Source organism: Anguilla anguilla, chromosome 8 (assembly GCF_013347855.1).
Source record: "Anguilla anguilla isolate fAngAng1 chromosome 8, fAngAng1.pri, whole genome shotgun sequence".
Taxonomy (NCBI): domain Eukaryota; kingdom Metazoa; phylum Chordata; class Actinopteri; order Anguilliformes; family Anguillidae; genus Anguilla; species Anguilla anguilla.
Genome location: NC_049208.1, coordinates 24,973,050 through 24,998,869, shown reverse-complemented (window position 1 = coordinate 24,998,869; position 25,820 = coordinate 24,973,050). Strand labels below are relative to the sequence as shown.

The following is a 25,820-nucleotide window of genomic DNA, read 5'->3' as shown; positions in this document are numbered from 1 at the left end:
TATTTCTAGGCAGAAAAGAGGAATACAATGCAACTATAAATTACTGTCTTTAATAAGAGAGGAAAGGGCAACTCTATTTTTACTTATTTAGAAGTAGAAAGGGAAGTTTTCGGCAGTGTGAATAAACTTTTCCTTCCCAGAAAGGGTGGACAAGATATGCTGATGTTCGCTACTTACCAATGTACCAGACCATGAGTACTGCAAAGCATTTATTCAGTCAGCCGGCAGTCAGGCAGTGCTAATGCAAGTGAACACTGGGTCTGAGGTGCTAAGCATTTTATACATTCCCTTCCCCGCCCATGACAGGAGCGAGAAACGTCCACTGTTCTGGACAGCAAGGCTTTATAAACCCCATAGTGGGTACAGCTATGCCTATCAATGTCCTGCTCCAGCTGGAATATAGCGATGCTTGGAACTGGCCGTATGGGTAGGCCAGCCTGCCCCAGGAATGAACTACCTTTCTATGAGGATTACTACGCCTCTCACCACCACCCCACCTATATCCCTCACTTTCTGTCACAGAACAAGGTCAAACGGTGTCTATAGCTATAGCCGCTAGCCCGCAACAGCACTTCCCCCATCTTCCTTCCGTTGCAGCTGGGGGTATGAAGGGAGGAAGTGACCTGGTATAAAATCAGGAAGTGATGCAGCCAGTGGCCCGAATCGCCTCATCATTTCTCAAAAATTCCCATCTTCCCTGTCTGCACTCCTACCTCTCTTTTTCTTTATTTCTCTTTCACTATCATTTCCCCCCTTTTTCACTCTCACTCTTTCTCTCTCATTTTTCCCATCTTTCCAGTTCTTATTTCTTTGATTCTTCAGCTCAATGATCGCAGCTCTCTCTGTTCCACTCCCTGAATCCCATAATACACTGGCTGCACTCTCTCACTGTGCTGAAATAGAGAGAATACACATATGCTCACAAGCCTCCAATAGAAACAACCGGGAGACATACAAACACCTCAGAGACAGACAACCACACACAAATGCAGTATATCCAGCTAAAGCAATGGTTCTCAGTCCTGTGATGTAGCTCAGGCTTGAATCTAATCCAAACTGGGCCAGTGCTGACGGTAGCCAGGGTGAGGAAACTCAGAATCACCGAAACATCACCCATGGAGAGGGTTACTGTTGGCAGGGGTTTCCCTGCATCACCACCAAACAGTGTCTCCTCCTCCTGCTCTCAGGTTCCTAGTGTTCACCTGTACCAGCTGCACTAGACATGCAGTTCTCCAGTGCAATGGCTGCACAACTCAACGGCTGAACTGAAAGTTGAAAATGAGCAGTGGGTGGCTGTGCTTCTGAAGATGCAGACATTACTCTGCACAGTGGAATAAGTGTACAGCTTTCCTGTGAACTGCCACACTGTGAAACCCCAGGCCCAACGCCTTCACTTTGGTTTATGCCCATTTCTGCTCTACTTATCAACTGCTGTCTCCACATCCTGACATTCACAAAATTCCCCACAAACTGACCTCCTGTTGAGCTGGACGTGAAGCCGCCATGGCTGACGTACTGAATTTTAACTAAACGAATTCTTACGCCTCCAGACTCATTTCAATACGTGTGCTCTTCCAAGCAGCTCAATATCAATGAGCTCGCGACACAAGGGCTTATTCATAAAAAAAACAGGTCGTTTGTATCAAAAAGTTCCTTTAACAAATGATTCGATTGACCGCCCATACTCGGAACTTGGAATCGAAAATTCCATTACAAAATGTAATCTACCATAGTCGGATGACCAGTGCTGACATCTTCAGTGCCAAAAATTTCCTGACCATAACCTCTCCTGCTTGCATACAAGGGGGTGACTTGATTGTCTTGGCTTCGATGAAAATCTACGCGTAAGTCTTATCCCAAGTGACGCACGAGATTCCAAGGCTGTAGGTCTTAAATTTTAATAAATTACAGAAATCTCTAACAAAGACAGTTGGCAGGGTCTATCAAGAAGTGATCCGCACTTTATTTGGATACAGTTCCACATCATTAGTTTTCTGTAACGGACACCTGTTGAATATTTAGTTTTGTTTCAGTTAAGACAAGGTACTCAAACACGAACGCAGGATACATCCGTCTAAATAGTTATAGGATTCTGTCTCAGTTACATGGGCTGTTTTAGTAGACCTTTCTAGACCGTTATAAATTTAACAGAGCAGTTTTCTGGTTGCCATTGTATCGCCTCAACCCGAGGTAGGGTGCCAACCGCACATCGCAATTCACGCGTCTTGTAGCGGTTGCTGTTTCAGTAAAATACATTCTAAACTACAAAATATTTATTACTTTTAACAAAAGCGGTCGTGTTCGTAAACGCAAAATGATTTCCATGGCGTAATTTACCATTGCGCAAGCAAGCAAGTGGGGCTATCGGGTAGGGAGACCTCTGACCAGGAAAAACCTGAGGTACATCCCAAAGATCAGTCAACAGCGGAAAGGGATAAAACGTAAGTCAGACGGTTCCAAAGAATGCGTATCAGTGTTGTGACCACTTACAACGATAACACATTCTTTCAAAAATAGTCCAAGAAACTCGGCAACACTCACTGAACACAAACTGTCTTTGAAAAAGAGCACCTATATTAATCTACGTCACGTGACTTCTGGAAAATATATGCCCGTAAAGACATCCCACATTGTAGGCTATTCCTTTTAGAAAGCGGATTAAAAGAGAAATGGCATACCTTGCAGGGGATTTTCTTGGTCGGCTGTCTTGGTCAAAGGACTACGTTTGGGAAAGGCAGACCAGGACATACGAGACCACCAGGCACCAGACAAAGCCGATGCGTTGGACGGTCCAATCTCTGTCTAGGACTTGCGGAGACAACGGTGGACTCGACGTTAATTCAGTGGATGCGGATGTGATCTCTGTCCTAAACGGTTAAACTATGCTCACACTGGTTGTGGAAGGCGGAGAGTTGCGGCGCTCCGTTTGACACTGCCTCCCTCGCTCAGTACACACACCCCCCCCCCCCCCCCCAACCTCAACCAAACCACACCTCCCACCCCCTCAACAAGCCCCTGTGCACTGTGAAATGGTTGCGAACTAGTATATTTTCAGACATTTTAATGCTGAATATTGCACTAGTGTACGCAGTCTGCGCCTTCTATTCATTCTCTGCATTGCATACCAAGATAGCTAACGTAGACTACTGTCAAGTTCAAGTGATACATTTTAAACATATAGAGAAATATATAAACCGTTGCGTGCAGTCGGAGCTAATCAAACGTCAAAATTAGAAATGACAGACAAGAAGAACAGCCGAATTGAACAGCAAAATAATGTTTACAAACACTGTTGACTTGGCAGTGCGCGGTTTATGGATGTAACCCAGCCAGGACAAATACATTTATGTATGTATAGATGTCCCAGTCACTAAAAATACATGAACTGGACATGACAAACGCAACGGGCAAGTTTGTAAACTCAATCATGTGAGCTGACGGTGCGCTCAGTTGTGACAGGCAGTGTGCTGATAGGCCGTTCTAACAACTGTACAGTGAGCAACCGTTTTAGACAAGGGGATGAAAAAAGCCTGAGAGAAACAGGAAGGGGTTCGAGTGTCCTGGTCATACAAACGACCTATGATGAACCGCATATGGTCCTGGGCAGACGAGAAAAGACGCAAAATCTTTTACGTCGCCTTATTCCCTACATTATACGATATACTTTAACTTGGACACTGGGGTCGTAAATCGCAAAACTTAAATCGCCGCACGGCTATTTGTGTTTTATAAACGACACAATGTTCGTCTTAGATGGGCAGGACGTATTAGCAAATTGCCACTGTGAACGTTTGTCTCCCCCTCCTGGTGAGCACGAAGAACTGCAAAAAATGAAGTCTTAAACCCGTACAAAATGGCCCTCTTGCGTTCCACAGGCTCGACGCTCACACTCAGTACCAACCCAGCACCATCAAAAGGCGCATTCACAACCACACAACACCGCATTACAGATCTGAATGTACACAACCTATAGTACTCAGATCTGATGAAAAATGACAGTTGTTCAATCGAGTCTGATCAGTTTTTTAATAATAAAATATTTCCATTTAGTGTACATAAAAATAAAATTAAGAGAAACAAACGTTACAAATTTCAACAAACGAAATACAAAATTGTACCTACAGAAAGATTCCCCAATTTCATTTAGAAAAACACCTCCAGCATTTGGATATAGTGATAAGAGTTCACATAAATGAAAGTCTCTTCAAATAATATGAAGACTAGGGGAAATGCACTAGACAAGTACTTTCTCCAGTGGAAAAGCTAATGTTGTGTGATAGGCTTTAGCATTCAGTGATGAGATTAAACATTCTGTGTTCCGTTCACATGACAGCCAGGGGCTGAAGTTAGTATGAGATTCACTCAAATAAATACTGCAACAGGAGAGGAAAATGTGTGTGCAAACACGGTTAAAAATGTATATGTAACAAAACTTGAGACCAAAAGGAACAGCAAAACTGAGTAAGTGGAAAGGAAGGGTGGTCAAGCCATAATGCTCTCACATAACACTTAATTTCAAATCTGAAATAACTGAAGCACCCTTCAAAGCTGCTCAGGCCTCTACACAGCAGGACAGATAGAGGCGTGAAGAGGAGGAAATCCACAAGGCAGAGGAAACGCTACAGGTGAGAGACTAACAGAACCAGTAACACAGAAACAAATCTACTTCTATTCAGCAACTAGACACTCGCTAGTAGATTGTGCTATTAAACCAGGAAGCACACCTGCAGGCATGCACATGCACGCGCATACACACACACACACACACACACACACACACGACACGCACGGACACACACAGAGTTTCAAAAAGTCTGTGCACGTACGAAGCGACAGGATTTGCTTTGAGTTTGAGTGTCTGTATTTATAAGCATCTGCTTAGTGTTTAAGTGTGTGCAAGTTGTACGCACATGCGGTGTTAGAAACTGAGAACATTCTGTGTATCGGTGTGTGTGTGTGTGTGTGTGTGTGTGTGTGTGTGTGTGATGTCAGACTATGAGCGTGTGTCCAGTGTGTGAACGAAAAAAAGCTTTTCTCTAACACCTATATCAAAGTCCCCTTCAAGAGAAGAATGAGAAGAATGAGGACCAGCACAAAGCGGCAGTGAGTGCTGGTCTCAGAGGCACTGCACACTGGGGGCGGTCGGGCCCTCAGGACCCAGGGCGAGGTCAGTCGGCTCTGGGTCCCCCCGGCTTGATCGGCGCGTCGGGCGCGAAGGTCGCGGCCGAGGCGGGCGTCCCGCCATCACGTCATGTAGCGGCCGATGGCCCGCAGCGCGTACTGCAGCGCCGCCTGCAGCCGGGCCTCCAGGAGCAGCAGGTTCACGTGCACCTGTGGGGGAGAGGTGGGGGGTCAGCGGGGCGCCCGACCAATCAGAGCGCCGGCGGAGCTGCCGGCCCGCGCTGCGGTTGCCATGGGCTCCGGTGCCCTGGCAACGGAACGTCTTCTGTGTGCTTCTGAATGCTGATCTGCAGCGATAAGGCCGGGGACTTTCCTGAACGCAAGACATGTCTAGCAGCGTTCTTTATTCTACAGTTAGCACAGGTGATTATCAAACTATCCAATCACGCGCTAGCGTAGGGCCCTATCGTTTCGATACAAAGGCAGTGGAAGGATAGCGGAATTCAGTAATTACCATGGAATTTATACAGATCTGGATTCGAGTGCATTCAATCTGAAGGGACACACTGCCTGAAACACTACATTTAAGATGTCCTGAAAAACTAAATGACCCAATCCACACACGTGTTAAGCGCCCTCAACTAGTGAAAATCCTTACATCAGCCACCATGTCAAAGCAACAACCCCTCTAACACAAAGCCCCCAAAAACACCATCATTCCCACGGTGTCAAAGACAAAAACAAGCAGATTCATTTTACTGCAATTTGACTATTCAATGCGTAACAGTCGTTCAAACTGTTTTGGAACTACATACAGTACAGGAAATGGTGTTATGCCACCATTTTTATTTAGTTTTATTTTTAAGTTTATGTAGAGAATTCAGTTAATGTATGAACATTTATTAAATAACAAACCATTATCAACATTTTTGATAATGGTTGAATTACAAGTAAACAGATTACTGGAAATCCATCCAGTCATTTTGCAAAGTGGGAGGAGGAGGGGTGGGAGGGAGGTGGCGAGGTAAATCCATAAGTGCAATCTCACTGGCAGCCTAATACATTTTGCCTGCAGTGCAAGTAAAATAGGCATCAAAGTTGCAAGAAATGTGGCAAAGAAGGAGTTAGGCTTAGATGTGCGGCGCCAAGTAAACATTGTAACAAGAAGGTTATTCCCAGTGAGAAATTGCAAAGCTTAAGATTTCCAGGTGCAGTGTTCAGTACACACTCAGAAGGGCCCAGCTAATGGGCAGTAATAATAACAGGAGAAGACCAGGAAGATCAAGAGGCAGCAGACAAATAGTTTCTTATGGTAGACACCACAAGATATCGTAAAACTACACCACGACCACAGGAAAAACTCAATATGATTAGAGAAACCAGTTTCCCTGACGACTACACTGGTCTAAAAGGAAGTGTATCTGCAGTAAAGCCCTTGCTACTTTCTGTTAACAAGAAGAAAATACTCCAGTGGGCCAAGCACCACTAACATAGGACCAAGAAAGTTTGGGGAAAAGGCAGATACACATCCTTTGAGACCAGCAGATCGTAGTTGCCATTTCACTGTCTTAAACTGGTTTCTCTAGTCACATTGAGTTTCTTCCTGTAGGTGTGGTGCAGTTTTACAATGTTTTATACAGTTTTGCAAGAAGCCACAATATATTAGAATTCTTCTTTATTAAAGTTATCCTTCTTTTTCCTGGTCTTCTTCCAATAATTTGTTCATTGTAATTAAAGCCAAAGGAGGCCATCTTGAAGAAAGTTGTGTCTAAGAATGTAGAAATCATCCTTTTGCTTTATTGTAGATAAAAACTGAAAAAAGAATACTTTGGCTTGTTATTCACTAAATACTCACGTTAACTGAATTCTTTACCTAAAGTAGAAAAGGTTTTTTTTTTTTTTAACCATAGGTGGCCTAATACTTTGGCCTGTACTACATAAAGCCATACTATGGAACAGATCACACTACAAAAAGCCTACTTCCACGTGATTGAACCTTATTTAAGACCCCCACGCCCAACCTTTAGCAGCGACGATAACCTGTGACTGAGCTCTGCTTCCACGTGAGCTGCTTGTACGGAAGACGACCAGCGGCAGCTCATTTGGGGAGGCGGACAGTCCCGATTGGCTGGGAGCGGTGGGTGTGGCCTAACCTTCTCAGAGTGGCGGAACTGCCTCCAGAAGCCGCTGTACATCCTGCGCGTGGTCTTCTCCGGGTAGCAGGCCACCGTCTTAATGTACACCTTCAGGCTGCGCTCCAGCAGCTGGTTCACGTCGCCGTAATCGTAGTCGTCGTACCTGCGGAACGCAGAGCCAGCACAGGTTCACGCACATCCCAATTCAACGCAGTCCACACTCAGGACACCAATGACAAAACCCAATGGAAGGGTAAATTCCCCACAGAACATTATGGGCATTTCACAAACTTAACTAAAATTAACTGAATGTATCACATTTATTTGTGGAACTGACCCCAATTTCAGTGAAACTAAAGCACACATGCAGAGCTACTGAACACAGCTGCACATATCCACTGAACACAGGTGCCAACACTTGGCACAAATGACTAAACTAGCTTCAAGACACCGACGCAAAACCTGTGCGCAGACAGACACGTTCGAAACACCATTAGACACAGACAGACAGGATAAGAGAGATTGAGAGAAATGAACAGACAGAGGAGGAGGGAGAGGAGGAGGACGGGAGCCGGAGAATGGACAGGGGCGCGGGGGACGAGGGGCCCACCGGATGCCGTAGACGCAGTGGATGTAGTTCCACACGGCCTTGCGGAGCATGAAGGTGTCCACGTCGCGGTGCATGGCCATGGTGTGGTACGTCAGGCCCAGCACCACCTGGAACTTCTCATCGAGCAGCTGGCCCATTTCCGGGTACAGGCGGTTCATCAGGGAGAAGCCGTGGTCCTCCCACGAGTAGTCCTGAGCGAGGAGCAGCGGTCACTGAGCGTGCTCGCGAGAGCAGCCGTCACTGAGCGGGCTCCTGAGAGCAGCCGTCACTGAGCGCGCTCCTGAGAGCAGCCGTCACTGAGCGCGCTCCTGAGAGCAGCCGTCACTGAGCGCGCTCCTGAGAGCAGCCGTCACTGAGCGCGCTCCTGAGAGCAGCCGTCACTGAGCGCGCTCCTGAGAGCAGCAGTCACTGAGCGCGCTCCTGAGAGCAGCCGTCACTGAGCGCGCTCCTGAGCGCAGCCGTCACTGAGCGCGCTCCTGAGAGCAGCCGTCACTGAGCGCGCTCCTGAGAGCAGCCGTCACTGAGCGCGCTCCTGAGAGCAGCCGTCATAAGAGCAGCCATTTCATGCACTACTTCATATCCATCACAGCAAACAAATCCTTATGCCTTCCCACCATTTTATTTACACTGTGCCTAAATTTACAACAGCCTTTTAAAGATAAACATAACACTTATAAGAATAAATGATACTGCGAAGGTTCAAAGTTCCAGTGAACAGGAAATGTGGTGTAAACGTTTGGGCGCTTATTGGCCGCTTCTGGGAGAAGCCGGTCGGCAGGCTACCTGGGTGCGCATGGTGGCGGGGGCCTGTTCCCCGCGGGGGGCGAAGTCCTGATAGCCATAACCAGCGTCCTCCACGAAACGGGACACGCTGTCCGGGAGGGTGCGTGGGCGTTCATCTGAGGGGAGAGACAGACGGGACTGAGAAAACCACAAAACCCCAGGAGACCCTCTGGAGACTCACATACAAAACACTCAAACACCGACTGTATCTGCGATGCCACGGGGCGCATTCGCTGTTCCTGACCACATGAGTGTGGGTATACTACCCAGCACTGTGCGTGTGTGTGTGTGTGTACACATGTTCATGGTGCACATAAGAGTGGTTGTTGCAATGTGGAGAAAGCGCATGCACGTGCCTTAACGCATCATATGCCTGTGTCATAAAGGGCGTGTGTGTTCTCGCGTTAGATGTACGACAGCTGACAGCCTCAAAGAAGGGTGTGTTTGTGTGGGTGTTCACCCGTCTGCCTAACGCAGTTTGTATGCGTCCATTGTCAAGGACATTATTGTGTGTGAGAGTGTGTGCGTGACACCAAGGACAGACGCACATTTAAAGAACGTCAATATTTTCAGGAATGCCTTAGAAAACACATTCAGAAGATATTGGAAACTGTTGACAATGCATTCAAATACTTCAAGTATTTGGGTATTTAATAACAAGCATGGAATATCCTGTGCCCATGCAAATGTACGCATGTGCGTGTGTGTGTGTGTCTGTGTGCGAGTGCGTGCGTGTGTACGTGTATATCCGTGTGTGTGTGTGCACGCGTGTGTGTGTGTGCATGTATGTCCGTGTGTGTGTGCGTGCGAGAGGGGGAAAGAGTGTGTCCTACCACACGGCGTGACCAGCAGACACTCGCGCCTCTCCTTCTCAAAGCGGGTCACCATTTCCTCCTGGCTGAACTCTTCCTCCTGCTGCTGCAGAAGCTGCATTCTCTTCATCAGGACCTCCACCTCAGTGACCGCATCTGAACCCTGTAAGTACACAGACTGCTGAAGCCAAGGACCGCGTTTCACCATAGCAAACACACAGAAGCCAAGGACCGCGTTTCACCATAGCAAACAGACAGAAGCCAAGGACCGCGTTTCACCATAGCAAACACACAGAAGCCAAGGACCGCGTTTCACCATAGCAAACAGACAGAAGCCGAGGACCGCGTTTCACCATAGCAAACACACAGAAGCCAAGGACCGCGTTTCACCATAGCAAACAGACAGAAGCCAAGGACCGCGTTTCACCATAGCAAACAGACAGAAGCCAAGGACCGCGTTTCACCATAGCAAACAGACAGAAGCCAAGGACCGCGTTTCACCATAGCAAACAGACAGAAGCCGAGGACCGCGTTTGACCATAGCAAACACACAGAAGCCAAGGACCGCGTTTCACCATAGCAAACACACAGAAGCCAAGGACCGCGTTTCACCATAGCAAACACACAGAAGCCAAGGACCGCGTTTCACCATAGCAAACAGACAGAAGCCAAGGACCACGTTTCACCATAGCAAACACACAGGGTGTTAACAGTTCATCGTTTAAACATGTCATTGAAATGTAAAAAAAATTCGCAAAACGTGCATTTTTGTGCTTTTCTTGCTAAAAACAAGAAACAAAGTCAGAAGCAGTGAGACTCAATGAGTGATTAAGTCTCAACCCCAGTACCTCTAGACTACCATAAGGTTATGAACCTGATAATTGAGGCTAGACTGCAGGGGGCCAGAGTGAAATCTCTGATGAAAGTCATAAGAAGCATCATGGAGAAAACACTACTACTAATCCCAGAAAAAGTTTTGTGTATTATTAAGTGCCGTAAATTTCTCCATGGCTGCTGTGGCCAGGTCAGCTGTTGGACTGAACCATGAGAAAGCCTCCCTGCTAATCCATCCCCTGGGTGGGCGTGGCCGGGCTGCCTCCGGGGCGTGAGCACGGCGCGGGACTCACCCCCGTCCGGCTGGCGGCGTCTTCCGGCATGGGGCTGTGGGAGGGGCGGGCGGAGGGCGACGGCGGCTGGAAGGCGTGTCCCGCCATGTGGTCGGGCTCGGGATTGACCCCGCACCCCCACACAAACGAGGAGAGGGAATGGGAGTGGGCCAGCAGGACCACGGCCTGGATCAGTTCAGCCAGGGACCAGCGGTCCTCACTCCCGGGAGATACCAACTCCTGCAGAAGAGGGGGAGACAGCCTTACTGGAACTGGAACAGGAACTCATTTTTGTAATATGTGTTCCAGTCAGAGAGTCACTCATGCTCAGTGACACCAGGACCAAACTAATGACTAAACTCCACCTTCCCTCGGCATACATTTCTCCAAATTTAGTTTATTTGGCCTGATGTACCCACCAGTAGCACTTCAAACTCGTTAAAAAGGCACACTGAGGAAGGACAGAGCCAAAGGTGGAGGAGGAAGAATGAAAGTAGAGAAGTTAGGAGTGCGGAAGGGAGCACAGAAGAGGAGGGAGAAAGTGGAGGAGTAAGAAAAGGATCGCTCCGCTCTTACCTGTATGTGCTCAGGACTGAGCAGCCAAGGCCGGTGAGCCAGCAGCTTATTGATGGGGCCGAGCCGGCGCAGTTTGGGCGGGGCGCAGTGCAGACCCTGCAGCCAGCTCTCGTCCCCGCCCGCCTGCAGGAACCAGCAGCGGTGCAGCTGCACCAGGTACGAGCAGTGGTGACGGGCGGCCGCCTGCGGAGACGCCAAAACAGAAGGGGCGGGACTTTTACTAACAACAGAAGGGGCGGGACTTTTACTAACACCATGAAAAATCAGAGAGCGCGAGCGAAGGGTGTGGGGATTATCCAGAATGTGGTGGGACAGGAAGGATGTAGTTTGGGCACTGGTGGAGGAGACTAGCAGTGGTGCAAAGTAGGTGGGACAGATGCGTTGCCACGGAGACTGTGGCCTCACCATGATGACGATGTAGTGCCTCCAGTGGCAGGGCAAGGGCCCGTCGAACTGCAGCAGGGCCTGCTGGGTGCGCAGGAAACAGCTCAGGTAGGCAGGGTGAAGCGCCATCACCATGGTCACATGGTCCACGCGCCCCATGGACAGAAAGGCCTCCATAAGCACTGGCTGGTCCCCGCCCTGCTCCAGAATCTGAGAGAGAGGCATACATGTTCCCATCATTACCAGACAGGCACACAAAAAACTGAGGCACGCATACTGCTGTCTAGCGCTGGGAAAGCAAGGTCCCATAATCCTCCGTACAGGTGGATCCATCACCATCCATCACTGATATGAAAGAACCCAACTGTTATGCTACAGGCAAAGGCTGGCCCATGCCAAGACAAGGGCTGCTAACACACAGGTACGTACAGCAACTCCACCAGTCACAAGGTTATGAGTCTCAGCCTCCTTTTCGTAACGGTGCTCATACTGAATACAGTCGCAGTGTTGGGCACAATGACAGGTGTACAGTCGCAGTGTTGGGCACAATGACAGGTGGGACAGTCAGTGTTGGGCACAATGATAGGTGTACAGTCGCAGTGTTGGGCACAATGACAGGTGTACAGTCGCAGTGTTGGGCACAATGACAGGTGTACAGTCGCAGTGTTGGGCACAATGACAGGTGTACAGTCGCAGTGTTGGGCACAATGACAGGTGGGACAGTCAGTGTTGGGCACAATGACAGGTGTACAGTCACAGTGTTGGGCACAATGACAGGTGGGACAGTCAGTGTTGGGCACAATAATAGGTGTACAGTCGCAGTTTTGGGCACAATGACAGGTGGGACAGTCAGTGTTGGGCACAATGACAGGTGTACAGTCACAGTGTTGGGCACAATGACAGGTGGGACAGTCAGTGTTGGGCACAATAATAGGTGTACAGTCGCAGTTTTGGGCACAATGACAGGTGGGACAGTCAGTGTTGGGCACAATGACAGGTGTACAGTCACAGTGTTGGGCACAATGACAGGTGGGACAGTCAGTGTTGGGCACAATAATAGGTGTACAGTCGCAGTTTTGGGCACAGTGACAGGCGGGACAGTCGGGGTGTTGGTCACAATGACAGGTGTACAGTCACAGTGTAGGGCACAATAAAAGGTGAGAGAGTCAGGGTGTTGGGCACAGTGACCGGAGGAACAGGCACGGTGTTGGGCACAATGACAGGCAGGACAGGAACTGGCACACACCTCCTCTGTTGGGATGAAGGCACTAGGTCCAGAGGCCAGAGGCTGGGGAATATCAACTCCATGGTCCTGAACACAAGACAGGGAGGCGCAAAGGAGAGCAGCGCAAGGAGACAAGGGCAGAGGGAGAGAATAAGGAGACAGAAAGGAATACATGCATTTAGTTCATCTTAAAGTTAAACATTAGTTCATTACATTTGGCTCACAAATATCTACATTGATAGCGCTGCAGAAAAATACTCCAGGCATTATTATAGAACATAAAGGCTGAAGTTGGTATGCTAAATAAAAGCAGATAATTATAAATGTGTTCGTCTTGTATCCCTAGACACAATTTCAACCAAGCTGTTAACAGACCACTATTATTTCACCTCATTACATACACTAATCCATAAGTTTCACTAGATAAGACCATACAGTAAGGCAATCAACGTGGGTTCTGGGGGTCTACAGTCAATGCTTCAAATTACTGAGGCTAAATTAGCAAATACACCAGCACTGGTTCGCTACAACATTAGACCACAGTATATGGTTTCAGCTGAAGACGCAAAGCTTTGCGTCTTCAGCTGTCACGCATGGCAAATATTTTATAAGAAAATTCTAGATCAAGTTAATAACTTGGAATACTTTAACTAGGAGAAGATGAAAGCAGGCATGCGGTCATAATCGGTCCTCCTTATGCACCCTGGTCCAAACAAATCATTACCAGCATGGAATCCTGTACGACACGATTTCCCCAATTTAGGAGTTAAAACAATGGCTAAACAAACACGCGTGCGTATGAAAAAATGTACCTTCATACTATTAATTAAAATCTCATCAGACCCACAGAACAACATGTTGCCAATCCGATAGCTACTAGTAAGTGAAATGGAGATGGAAACGATGTTATTCCACAAGAACTGCAGCTCAGTACTGTTCAGCGAGTAGGCGTGGCGCGACCTCGAGCCCAGTGCTCTCACAGACGGTGAGTCTTGCATCACCTCGTAAGTATTTTTTGTCTGATGTAACCTGTAAGCAACATGTATTGCAATCTGCTCCTGGTATGCGACTAAACAAATTTTATGTCTTATGTTCCGTTAGTCCATGTCTCCATTCATTTTTTCATTCTTACAGTCAAAGATAGCAAGCAACGTTTTGTTAGCTAAATACACATTAAACCTACTTTGAAACGCATTTCTGCGAGCTATATTCTAGCAACACAACCGACCTGGCATAAACACTATGCAGTCGATCAGGGCCACATAATTCAACTTTTTTGGAAAACGTTTTAATTGTACAGTAACTTATTTACATCCAAACGTTCTTGTTTACCGCCACCAAATGCCTTGGGCTAGCTCAGGTCAGACAGATTTAAGAAACATTTGAAATGAAAGACGAAAGAAAGAGAAATTCAGATGCCGTTTAAGTAAAACAAATGGACCTCTCGAAAACTAACACTAGTAACATATCAAGCAATTTGACGAGGCGTGACTACGAATTTAGCAACTGATAATACAATTCAGCTCTGTCTTTCCGAAAGGCTTTGCTAATGCTGTGTCAGCGAACATTAGATGACAGTAGACAAAACGTTGAGTAAATCCATTATAGACTTGTTCTACTTGCAGCACTATTGTTCGTGGGGCCTAGTTACTTGGAGGGTAAAGTCGATAACATATTTTTAGAGATTGCACCTTTCGATACGAAGTTCGCTTTCTGACCTATCGACTCGCAGCTGAGATGGCCCTCCATTTAACGTAATAACGTATACCAAGTTAGCCAACCGCGGTTAGCTAAATTCAGGGGTGAATTGCCATGCAATGGTCTGGTGTAGTAAAATCAAAACTATTTTTACTAAAATACTAAAGTCCACGTAAGTCTGAGGACAAATGAAGAGTTTTAATTTGACGCAATTATCTCGTGTTTCAGCTTGTAGGACAGTCTCCCACTGGACGTTGCGTCTGATATTAACTAGTTAGTTTGTTTAGCTGTGTAACAAGGTATCGTACATTACCTGTGCGGTTTTTAGGAGTTCTGCTGCTCTTTCCCTTATGTCCGGAAAAGGGCAAGTCTTGGCCACCTGGAGCAGTTGTAAAAGGGTGTCTTCGTCGATTCTAGCCGAATCGCCATGCTGGCCCAAACTCGACAGGACGCTCTTCGTAAGTGCCTCCAAAGCCGCAGCTCGCTCCTTCTCGTCTCTACTGCACAGGCGATAGAATTTTCTAGATTTATTCACAGTTTCGGATTTCGATTGGGGGCACTCACAATCCTGGTCTTCATTATCATGTTCCCGGCTTCGGTCCCACCCCGAGGCTGATAGTACCGGTGTCATATCCAACATATCTAGCCAGCTAGTGCGATCCGTATAAATTGCTAGTACTACCCTGCCGAGCTAACTGCCTAAGTGCTCGGACCCAGGCTTTAGCTAAACCTTCCAAAGTTCGCGAGCGGTGTCTTCCTCACTTTTCCAAGCTGAATTAGAAAACGTTATCAGCCCGTATGGTTTAATCCAACAAGCAGCTATAGTATTAGCAAAAAATCTAAGAGGTACTTTTCGAGTCGTATAAATTTATGTCGAGACGATTCGAATGCTTTCACCCAATGGGGCATATTGTCTCCTGTTCAGTTTCTTCGTATAAGCTATCTGGCTTCAGTTGGCGTCAGTCGAAGCTACATTAAAGACAAAGTTCCGCTAGCATGATGAATCCACCAGTATGTTCGATTTGCAAATGCAAACGAATATCGAGGAAGGGAGGTCATAAGTGACAGATTTGTCAGACTGCAAGCTAAATCCAATTCGGTCTTCTCTCATTTTCACTAGCATTGCATACATTTAAAGCGAGTTCCGGTCATACCGGAAAAGAGAATTACGCTTGCGCATGAAGTTGAAAATGCAAATCATTATGACAGGTAGATAAATGCATAAATACGTCAAATATTCAAATTCGATTTCAGTGAGACATAGGTCGTGTCCGAAACAGTGTACTTGCTTACTATTGACTATATAAATAGCCTGGAAGTTGTAAGTTGTATAGTCTACTCAGTAGTAGGCAAATAACTTGAGTTTTTGGATATACTCGACCAATCGCCTACAGGCTAATTTAGAGCTTCCTGAGTGATGATGCACATAGGAGACTGGTTACATGTTGAGGCATGTTCCATTTTGGTGCGTGGTGGAATTGGCAAGTTATTAAAAATGAATAAATACGTTCAGTAGAACTAATACAAGAAATTGAATAGAATAATCATGAAATATCCTCTGGAAGAATATGCTGATAGACGAATAATTTTGTGAGGGGCAAGCCCATAACATCTGTTCAGATTACAGTTCAGTTTTTCAGGTTTTGTGTTATAATTTCACATTATATTCACATCGACGTTAAGGTGCCAAATCTGTTGCGACGACTGCCTGCTACTATGCATGTCATTACTTGTATCACTGAGTAAAATCCTTTCAGATTGCCCAGACCAGGGAATCCCAAACTCGGTCCTGGGGCCCCCCTGTGTTTGCTGCTTTTCATTCAAACCAGTGCAATCCCAGAATTTTAACAAGCTGTTATTTTTTCCTAATTAGGCACTTTTGCATTTACATGGATTATTTACCCTCTTAAACCACATTATGTCAGACATAGCTACAGCATGCATGCCTAGACTAATTCAATTCCAATGTACATATTGTGTTATATTGCAAACAATCGCATTAAAAATGTAAAACATAAAATTAATGACTGATGTGAATCTAAAGGCTCCTAATTGGTGAAAGTGTGGACACCTGTACACTAAAAATACCCACCAGGAAGACAATGAATAATTCAAAGACAACGCCATTGATAAGGAGTCAAACCTGCATTGTGTTAATAAGTTTAAGGGAAAATGATTAAATAAATTAAACATGTATTCAACAACCAAATTAGAAGAGTATTTATTTACCTCTGTCTTTCATTTGCTCAAAAAGTGACCCCTTTTTATGTGATTGTGTGCAATGTAGCAGAATAAGCACAATGTAGCATAATATCAACACAGGCATTTTATTCTTTGTGGAATGCAAAGCTATTTCAGAGAAAACATGGCTTATGAGGGTAAATAATCCTTCTAAAAAGGAAAAGCACCTAATTAAGAATAATATTCAGCTTGTTAGAATGATGGGATTGTGTCTGTTTGTAAGGAAAACCAGCAAACAGAGGGGCCCCAGGACCCCAGTAAATTCCTTCCATAATCAGGAAAGCATATCTCACACCCTTTTTGCCTGGCTATCTCCTCTTTTATCTTTTCTTTTCTTGTTTTGGTATCTTTATGCCACATCACCTCAGAAAAAAAAACACAATTACAGGACACAAGCAAGCCACGTTTAATTTTTTTTTTCAGAATTTCCATTTTAATGAGTTGTTCTTGTTTTGTTATTATTACTTTGTCATATTTTCCTGCAGAGACATGCTCTTGGTTGTCACGGTCTGATGTTTTGTGTGTTTCTCTGTTTCTGGATCCCTGGGCCTGTCAGTTTCCCTGAATTGCAAGGCCCTTGCTGCCCTTGTTGTTAGTGCCACAGCCACTAACAGAGAGAGCTGTAGTTCTGTCAGTCTGACCCTGTGAGGCATGAGAACATGCGAGCAGGGCTGCTGTTACCCCCCGGGGTGGTTGTGTCCAGGGTGGACAACTGGGTAGGTTGTCCCGGACCCTGGGGGGAGTTGGGGCCCAGTGGTCTGTGAACTTGTGGTAAATATTATTGTCCTGGGCCTGGGGATCATGTAACAATATAATTTTGTCCCAGGCCTAGGAATTTTACCTGCAAGCCTTGCATACAAAAGTCTTATTTTTGCACTCCTGCTCCACACATAATCATACACTTTAGTCTAGATAGTTTCAACCTGTCAAGTATGAGATTGTATATAGTTACATGTGTATACAGTCTTATTGTTATAATTTTTTTTGTACAAATGATGTGACCCTGATTTTTTTTATTCACAAAAAAGAGTATCAACACATGTATTTGTAATAATGTCCAATCTTATATTAAATTAGCTTTATATATATATTCCATACAAAATAATAGATACCTTGTGTGTTTCTGCAGGGGAGAGAGAGGCTTAGGCAAGAAAAGAGAGAGGGGAGGGTCGAAGCTGCATTGTGGGTCTGTGCTTTGGGCACGTATAGACACGGACGCCCCCTGGTGGAGGTATCGGTACAGTGCATTCAAAGACACAGACCAGAGGTGGATGCTGCACAGCGGCGCAGTGGGCTGGCTCTTGCGGTCAGTGGTCCATCCCCTCGGAGGCCAGTGATGGACAGAAGGAAGCAAAGCTACATGGAGTTACAGAAGCAAGAGAGAGACTGAGGGCGTCACTGACTGGGGGGTGGGGGGTGCACACAGGCTCCTCTGCAGTATTTTACAGTAAGTTGTTTTACAAAAAAAGGTGAAGAATGAGAAGGGGGTGTGCAAGCTCCTCAGACGATTTTGTTCTCCAGTGCTGCGATCCTCTTCGCTATGCCCTCCAGTGACGCTGTTGTCAAGGAAACATTCGAACATACACAGACGCTTTCACATGACATCATACTGTCTCTTTCCAGAATCCCTCTCTTACTGCACACATCCCAGTGAACAACAGAGATGAAATATATATTAGTCCATGTTTCTAGCTTTTCATGCGGTCTTTAACATGCTCCTTTTCATTGACCTTCTCTCTCTCTCTTTCTCTCTCGCTCTCTCTCTCAACCACTTTCTTCCTCCCTCCTTCCCTCCTTACTCTCTCAACCACTTTCTTTCTCCCTCCTTCCCTCCTTACTCTCTCTCAACCACTTTCTTCCTTCCTCCTTCCCTCCTTACTGTCTCTCAACCACTTTCTTCTCCCTCCTTTCCTCATTACATTGCTTAAATATGCAAACATTTCTTTCAGCCACTCTTTTTCCAGTTGTGTAAAGGATATATTTTTTTGTTAATGCTTGCAAAGCAGCTTCAACCTTTTTCTGGAACTTGACAATTGATTCACATTCACAGGGATTCTCTTCTGTAGGGGATGAGACAAAGAGACAGAAATGGGAAAGTGTGTGTTTGTGTATGCACATCACATTTGTACATGGTGTGCATGGTGTGTGTCTCTGAAATTGTAGGCATTAGTGGAGTGTGACAGTGTAAACACAGATCAGGAGCCCACGCCTGTCTCTCTCACTTTCACAGATGTTCCCGGTAAGCTTCTTGGCGATCTGGTTCATCGCCTTGAAGTCAGCGGTGTAGAAGTAGTGCTCGGCAATGGGCTCAGATGCAATCTCTCTCAGCTCATCCTCCACCGCGTTCCCAACTCCCACTGCGTACATCTTATATCCTGCAACGCACGGAAGGCGCAAGATCAGCCCTTCTCTCCTATTCACCATAATTTCCTCCTCCTCCATCTTCTGCCTCTCTCATTATTCTCCTCTTGCCTTCCACTCCCATACCTCCCTATCCACAAATGTCTTCTTCCCTCCCCATAGATATCTCCATTCTTTCTCCTTCTGTTTTTAAAACCCTCAGAGACCAGCAAGTATGAACACTTAAGGCCTTTATACCCATACATCATAAGGGCAAAGTTCACAGACAGAATTAACTCTGCCCTTCATTTGGCTGTACTGTATTGTATATCAGGTATTGTTTTTGAGTGTTGCAGGTAACAAATTGGAACAACAATGCTGAACAAACTTCTAAAAGTTTCAGTGTGTCAAATCAACTGAAACTTTGAAGATGATTTGCATTCAAGTGGTGACTTATGTAAACAGCTGATGTTTTTTGGATATTTCAGTACAATAGCTCATGCATTGCCAGTCTTCAAGGGCCTTCCTCCTTTCATCCCCTCCTTATTTTTTAATGTCCCCCCTCCACACTTATCTCACCCAGCTCTTTAGCCTTCTTGGCAGCATCTCCAATGTAGTCCTGGGAACGCCCATCGGTGAAGACAATGGCCACTTTGGAGACACCTGGACGGGCCCCCTGGTTGGGTGCGAAACTGTTGTCCAGAAGGTAGCTCAGGGCCTGACCGGTCATGGTCCCCCTCTCCATGTAGGCCATCTTCTTCACGGCATCCTTCAGGTCCTTTTTAGTGTTGTATTGGCCAAGTGGGAACTCTGACTTGACCGCACTGGAGTACTGCACAAGCCCCACATGGGCCTTGTTTTCAGCCACGTCCAGCTTCTCCACGATCTGGTTGATCCACTTCTTCACCAGCTCAAAGTTCTCGGGCCGCACACTCTTGGAGCCATCGATCAGGAACACCACATCAGTAGCAGAATCACTGCAAGCTGTAAGCGGGTGGGAGGGCCGAGTTAGGTGGGGGGGGATTGGAGAGGTAAGGGGTTGGTTGGGACACAGGGAGGGGTACACGGTTGGGAGAGAAGGAGATAGTAAGGATGCTGATAAGAGAGACGAACAATAAGTCCCCGGGGAGGTGCTCATTGGTGTCTCTGACCACCTCTACCTCCACACCCTGTGGTCTTCCTCACTCTCCCATGCCCCAAAGCAATGCCCACGGGCTTCTTGCCTGCCCCACCTGCCAACTCACGACTGCAGGATCGTCCGTCCTCCATGAGGGTGAATCCCTTCTTGCAGGCGCACTTGTAAGAGCCGGGCTTGCTGATGCATACCTGCTTACAGTCGTGGTCTCCGCTTGCGCACAGGTCCGTGACTGCGCAGACGTGCGCAGGCGTAACACATAGGGAGCAGAGGGGGAGTTAGGAGGGAGAAAATAACACTATGTCAGTTAAAGAATTAGGAAACTGCACTAAGGTTGATTTTAAGGATCCACTGTGCTCCTTCATTTGTAAATGTTTACGGTGATGGTATGACTATGACATTAGAGGGCTGCTTTGGCTTGGTTGAAGGAAATGACCAGGCCCAGTGGATCTTTAAAATGAACAGGGAAGGGCAATATTGGAAAATGTTCCCATTTCTTTGAAATATGTATTTTCATTACTGTTTTAATCTTTACTATCAAAATGTTTTTCTCAGATACCGCATGGAATCATTTTCCAATTGTACAAGCACACAAAAAGTAATGAAAATACATATTTCAAATGCATGTATTCCAGATAGTGCCAATCCATGAAAAAGAACAGGACAATCCTGGTTTTTTGCTGCAGTGGGGTTTGAACCACCTGGGGAAACGACTGATGTATTTTTAAATTGATGAACTTGGTTTACTAGTGGCTGGAGCCGACTGTGCACTGCAGCAGAATGTTGCCCAGAAGTTTGGCCCTGTTAGAATTACTGACACTAATGGGCCACAAATGGTTCAGTTTCACCTCTTGGTGAACTCTGAGAGAAAGAGGAAATGCTGAAAATTTTGAGACAGGGGCCATGTCTGAATCAGTGCACTTGCTTACTATTGAGCACACAACTTGTATACTAAATAGTAGGTGAGTGTGCTGATTTGGATACGGCCAGGGTTTGTGTGGGGTAGAGTAAAATGCTAACAGATGGGGTGGGGGCATTTCTACCAGACAAGAAAAGGGAGGGCAATTTTTAGGGGAAGGGGAGGAATGGAAAATGAACTGTGGGCAGAAGGTCACGCCCCTAGAGTATGTAAAATTCCATTGATGATGATGATGATGAATGTGAAAGAGATCCAAGTTATGAGCCTGAAAATGATAATGAGGTGCAGATTGTCTAACTCTTTGCTGTTTTGTCCCAGACCCAAGCACTGGTTCTGGGTTGACCCTTTAAATGGATTTTGTGAATGGTAGCCTGAACACATCAAGGTCTGACCTCATGTATCCCCCCCTCCCCCATCTGACTGTCAGCACATCTCTCTGGTTTTCCTCACACTTCTCCGACTTATGTTTTCTTGGCTCACCCTTTCCACCCTTCTTCCTTTCCCTCCAGTTCTCCCCCCTTCCCTGTCCTCTCATCTTCCCATCTCCCTTTTGCCCCCTCACCACAGAAAGCCTCCTGGAACTTCTTGGTGAGCTTCTCAATGACACTGTAGCTCTCCACATAGTCCACGTGGTCCTCCTCAGGCTCACTGGCAATCTGCTTCAGCGTGTTCATGTCCACACGGCCCACGCCAATGGCAAACATTTCAATCCCAGAATCCCTTGCTTTTTTCGCCACATCTTTAACATTGTCCTGGGGACGCCCGTCTGTCACAATGATTGCCACCTAGTGAGAAAGAAGGAATAGAGATGTTTTAGATGTACTCCTTATCATGGATGGACTGTCTGGATTACCAGGTTGGAGGGAGATGGGTATGTTACCTTATAAGGTGGAATGTTATTGCGTTGTTTTTTAAAAATCTATTTTGAATACTAATGAAAAAGTTGAGCACACAGAAGAAAGAGGGAAGAGAGAAAAAAATAGGAAATATGACGAAGAAGATGGACAGATTGCTGAAAAGAAGCAGTCATTCAGTGGTAAAGTATTCACAGAGGCTCATCGAGAGAAGAACAGTGCAATTCTTGCAGAACTTCTGTTGTCTATTAAGGTGTTCCGCACTTCTTGTCCAGCAGGGGGCGGAGTGGAGTGGAGGCAACAGACCTCAGGCCTTACTTGCCTTGCTGACGTCGGGAGAGCGCACGCGGGCCCCCTCGGCTTCGCTAAAGGCCACGTTGACGGCGAACTGGATGGCGAGGCCGGTCATGGTGCCGGTGGAGAGCGGCTCGATGCGGGTGACGGCTTTGATCAGCGCAGCCTTGGTGCGGTGGGTCTTCAGCGACACCTCGTTCTTCACCCGGCTGGCGTAGTTGATCACGCCCACGCGGGTGGCGTTGGGTCCGACGTTCAGCCCCTCAATCACCTTAGCCAGGAACACCTTCACCTGCTCAAACTCGGATGGCCGTACACTGCGGGAGCTGTCCACTATGAATACCAGGTCTGTGGGGCGAGTCTTGCACAGGCCGGCAGCTGTATGGGGAGAGAAGCAGAGAGAGGCTGCTGAGACAGTCTGCAGCTAACATAGATGTGAAGTTGAGGTTGGCACACAGCCTCAGTGTATTTGCTCCCGCTCTCTGTTTGTCTATCTGCGTTTAAATACATAGAGCCTTTCACCATATATGCCCGAGCCAGAGGCCACAAAAACTCTTTAAAACGTGAATACTCAAGCGCTGCTCCCGTTACAGTCTGTGCCATTCATGATCAGATCATGGCATCGAGGAGGGGTTAGTGGGTCCGCTTTTTTTTTTAGGGCACAGGTTTGAATCTCAGGTTTGCAACTTATTCTGTTTACCCTCAAGTTAAACTACCGTGAATGTGATATTTTGATTGAATGCCCTTTTGGGCTGAATGGTGCTCCAGGTCCCACACACTGTAGGCATTCAACCTGCCCTACTCCCCACCCCACTAGGGACCCCCTAGTTTATCTTACTTACAGAGTGTGTTATTCCACCATGACCAGCGCCAGAATTCTCAGCACACATGGACACACACACACACACACACACACACACACCCTAGTTTCATAGTGAAGGGTCCCTCAGCGCCTGAATGTAAGCTCAGTCACGGTGGCTCTAGAGAGCCAGGCTGACAGAAGAACAGAATTTTCAGATGAAACATTGTGGGGGAGAGAAGCAAATTGCATATTTGGTTCAGAACCCTCCGTCCCCACCAAAGCAAAACATCTCGACCCCAAAAAAAAAAAGAACTTAAAGCCAACTGTGTTTGATGGGGGGAGCACCGATCCCCCTGGGAGACCAGAGGAACTGTGGTACTCAGCTGCTTGGCATAGCTGCAGGAACAAAGACAGCAGTGAGGTGCCGTGGAGCAGGATGCTCCTCACGTAGGCACACCTTCCTGCTGCTGAGCACCACTGGAAACGCTGCTGCCGCTCAATTGTATCCACAGCAATGACAGCTGTCTCTTCTAACCACTAGAAAGAGCAAATAAACCTGAAAGGTGTGTCCAGAAAAGTTGTTGTAGCCCCTAAACTGTGCTGGTCCACGCTCTTCTTAACAAAACAGATGGGGGAGTGGAAATTTAGACCGTTGAATAATGATAACATTGACACAACTTGATAATGCCGCAACCATCAGCCAACCACCATGTAAATGTTTTTGTTAAGATTTAATCTATCTCACATTCACCATACATCAGGAGCACAACATATAACTGAAAACACACTAGCAACAGTGCAGAAATAATGGTAGCAATAGCAACGACACACTAGTGATGCAGCTATTCACACCAGAAAAAAGGAAGCAGCAGGTCTGTGCACCATTAACTTTGTACAGCACATGTGTAACACAAGAACGACACTGCAGCAACATGCATGAAACAACATTCACGGTACTGAGACACAATGGATATCAGCGCCAACATTTCCATAAAAGGTCTTTATGCTCCAGATTGTACGGGTTGAATATGTCAAATGCTAATGACTAATCCATGAGGATGGCTGCAAATATGCAGTGGCTAATGCAAGAAAACATCAACAGAAACGGACTGGTAGAAGGTAAAGAAATTTGAAGCAGCTCAGTTATGATGATAACAATTTTTGAAAATGATAAAAAGGATGAATTAATGATAAAACACGACAAACTAAAAATACTGTGAAAGTCATCTCATGTTACACCACTTAATATTTCCCATCAGCTTCACACAGCACATCATTACTTTACAAAGCAACACACTGCCCACTAATTAATTCACTACATTTCAGCTTATGACCAGTGCAAGCTCCACTCTTTATAATTATCATAGAGAAATGGCTGAACAAACAGCAGTACAAGACTAAGACAAGGAGAGAATGAGATAAGGGGGGAAGGGAAAAGAAAAGGATGGATAGTGGGAAAATGGAAGGTCAGACAGAGAATTGGAAATAGAATGAAAGGGAAAGAAGAATATAAAATGGGTAGAAGGAGGGGATGTGAAGGATCTTCAGATGCCCAAATCTCTCCTAAATCTCTCTGAGGCGGCTCAGCTTCTCTGGGACCAGCGCCTCCACCCAAAGCCAGCACACAGGCACAACCTCCGGAGCTCCACACCTGAAACGCCCAGACAGGGTGGGGCACCCCGGGGCTTGTCCCTGCTCCCTCCCGCACACCGGCCTGCCGCCTCCCCCGGGGCGGCTCCCAAAAAAACCCTTAATCCCAGATCCAGGCTCCCCTCATCCTCGGCCGGAGGGTGGGCAGTAGTGGTCCGCTGCGGGTGCCCTGCGGAGGGACCGCTCCGGGCCCTTACCCATGGCGGCGGCTTGGCGGGGATCCGTGGTGGCGCGGGCCCCCAGCAGGCACAGCAGCAGGAGGCATGCGGAGGACGGCAGACCCGGCTTCATGGCTGCAGAGAGGCTGGCACTAGGGCAGGAGACTGAGTGAGCAGCACTGAGAGGGACTGGGGGGTTATCAATGGCTCTCCTTTTCATGCACACCCACACCCACACACACACACACACACACACACACACACACACACACACACCCACACATATGCAATCACACACACACACACACACACACATATACACACACACACACCCACACATATGCAATCACACACACACACACCCACACATACACACACACACACCCACACATATACACACACACACACCCACACATATGCAATCACACACACACACACCCACACATGTACAATCACACACACACACCCACACATATACAATCACACACACACATATGCAATCACACACACCCACACATATACAATCACACTCACATGCACACACACACACAATCACACATGCATGCACATGTACAATCACACGCACACACCCACACACACACTCCCACATATACAATCACACACACTCACAGACATACAATCACACACGCGCACACACATACGATCACACCCGTGCATACACACACACACACCAGCACACAGGCTCAGCCCCCTCTCAGGCCTACTTGCTTGTGTGTGTGTGTGTGTGTGTGTGTGAGAGAGAGAGAGAGAGAGTGTGTGTGTGTGTGTGGGAGAGAGAGAGAGAGAGAGAGTGAGTGTGTGTGTGTGTGTGTGGGAGAGAGAGAGAGAGAGTGTGTGTGTGTGTGTGGGAGAGAGAGAGAGAGAGTGTGTGTGTGTGTGGGAGAGAGAGAGAGAGAGAGAGTGTGTGTGTGTGTGTGTGTGTGCGGTGAGTGATTGGGGTAGGGGGTTCTGGTTCA

At 46.8% G+C, this 25,820-nt stretch overlaps 3 protein-coding genes and 1 long non-coding RNA gene across 7 annotated transcripts in view; 1 reads left to right on the top strand and 3 right to left on the bottom strand.

Annotated features, from left to right (window-relative positions):
• yrk (Yes-related kinase) overlaps positions 1 to 2,939 on the bottom strand; it is a 30,541-nt gene extending 27,602 nt beyond the window's left edge. Inside the window, exon 1 of one of the 2 annotated variants that reach the window (XM_035429386.1) lies at positions 2,679 to 2,939. The gene's annotated coding sequence lies outside the window, so the exon portion shown is untranslated. The remainder of the gene's footprint in view (positions 1 to 2,678) is intronic. The other variant, XM_035429388.1, reaches the window with a different exon arrangement.
• A 2,240-nt stretch (positions 2,940 to 5,179) lies between these two features.
• sesn2 (sestrin 2) lies at positions 5,180 to 15,601 on the bottom strand. The gene is made up of 10 exons (XM_035430715.1): positions 14,764 to 15,601; positions 12,774 to 12,839; positions 11,549 to 11,737; positions 11,144 to 11,326; positions 10,589 to 10,807; positions 9,483 to 9,624; positions 8,650 to 8,765; positions 7,867 to 8,057; positions 7,275 to 7,419; positions 5,180 to 5,331 (listed from the first exon to the last, which is right to left on the bottom strand). Exons 1-10 carry the CDS (start codon positions 15,088 to 15,090, stop codon positions 5,245 to 5,247), a joined length of 1,665 nt encoding a protein of 554 aa, XP_035286606.1. The 5' UTR covers positions 15,091 to 15,601; the 3' UTR covers positions 5,180 to 5,244.
• Positions 13,494 to 23,599, top strand: LOC118234284. 3 transcript variants are annotated; one of them, XR_004766641.1, is made up of 3 exons: positions 13,494 to 13,737; positions 17,821 to 18,138; positions 22,215 to 23,599. It is a non-coding gene; the product is annotated as an uncharacterized LOC118234284 (long non-coding RNA). The 3 variants fall into 3 exon arrangements; XR_004766643.1 differs by lacking the exon at positions 22,215 to 23,599 and adding an exon at positions 18,922 to 19,015; XR_004766642.1 differs by lacking the exon at positions 13,494 to 13,737 and adding an exon at positions 14,809 to 14,908.
• matn1 (matrilin 1) lies at positions 18,133 to 25,135 on the bottom strand. Its single transcript, XM_035430716.1, has 8 exons — positions 24,883 to 25,135; positions 22,262 to 22,611; positions 21,648 to 21,870; positions 20,264 to 20,398; positions 19,611 to 20,015; positions 18,914 to 19,066; positions 18,671 to 18,751; positions 18,133 to 18,241 (listed from the first exon to the last, which is right to left on the bottom strand). The coding sequence occupies exons 1-8, from the start codon at positions 25,061 to 25,063 to the stop codon at positions 18,192 to 18,194; spliced, it is 1,578 nt and encodes a 525-aa protein (XP_035286607.1). The 5' UTR covers positions 25,064 to 25,135; the 3' UTR covers positions 18,133 to 18,191.
• Positions 25,136 to 25,820: the final 685 nt, after the last annotated feature.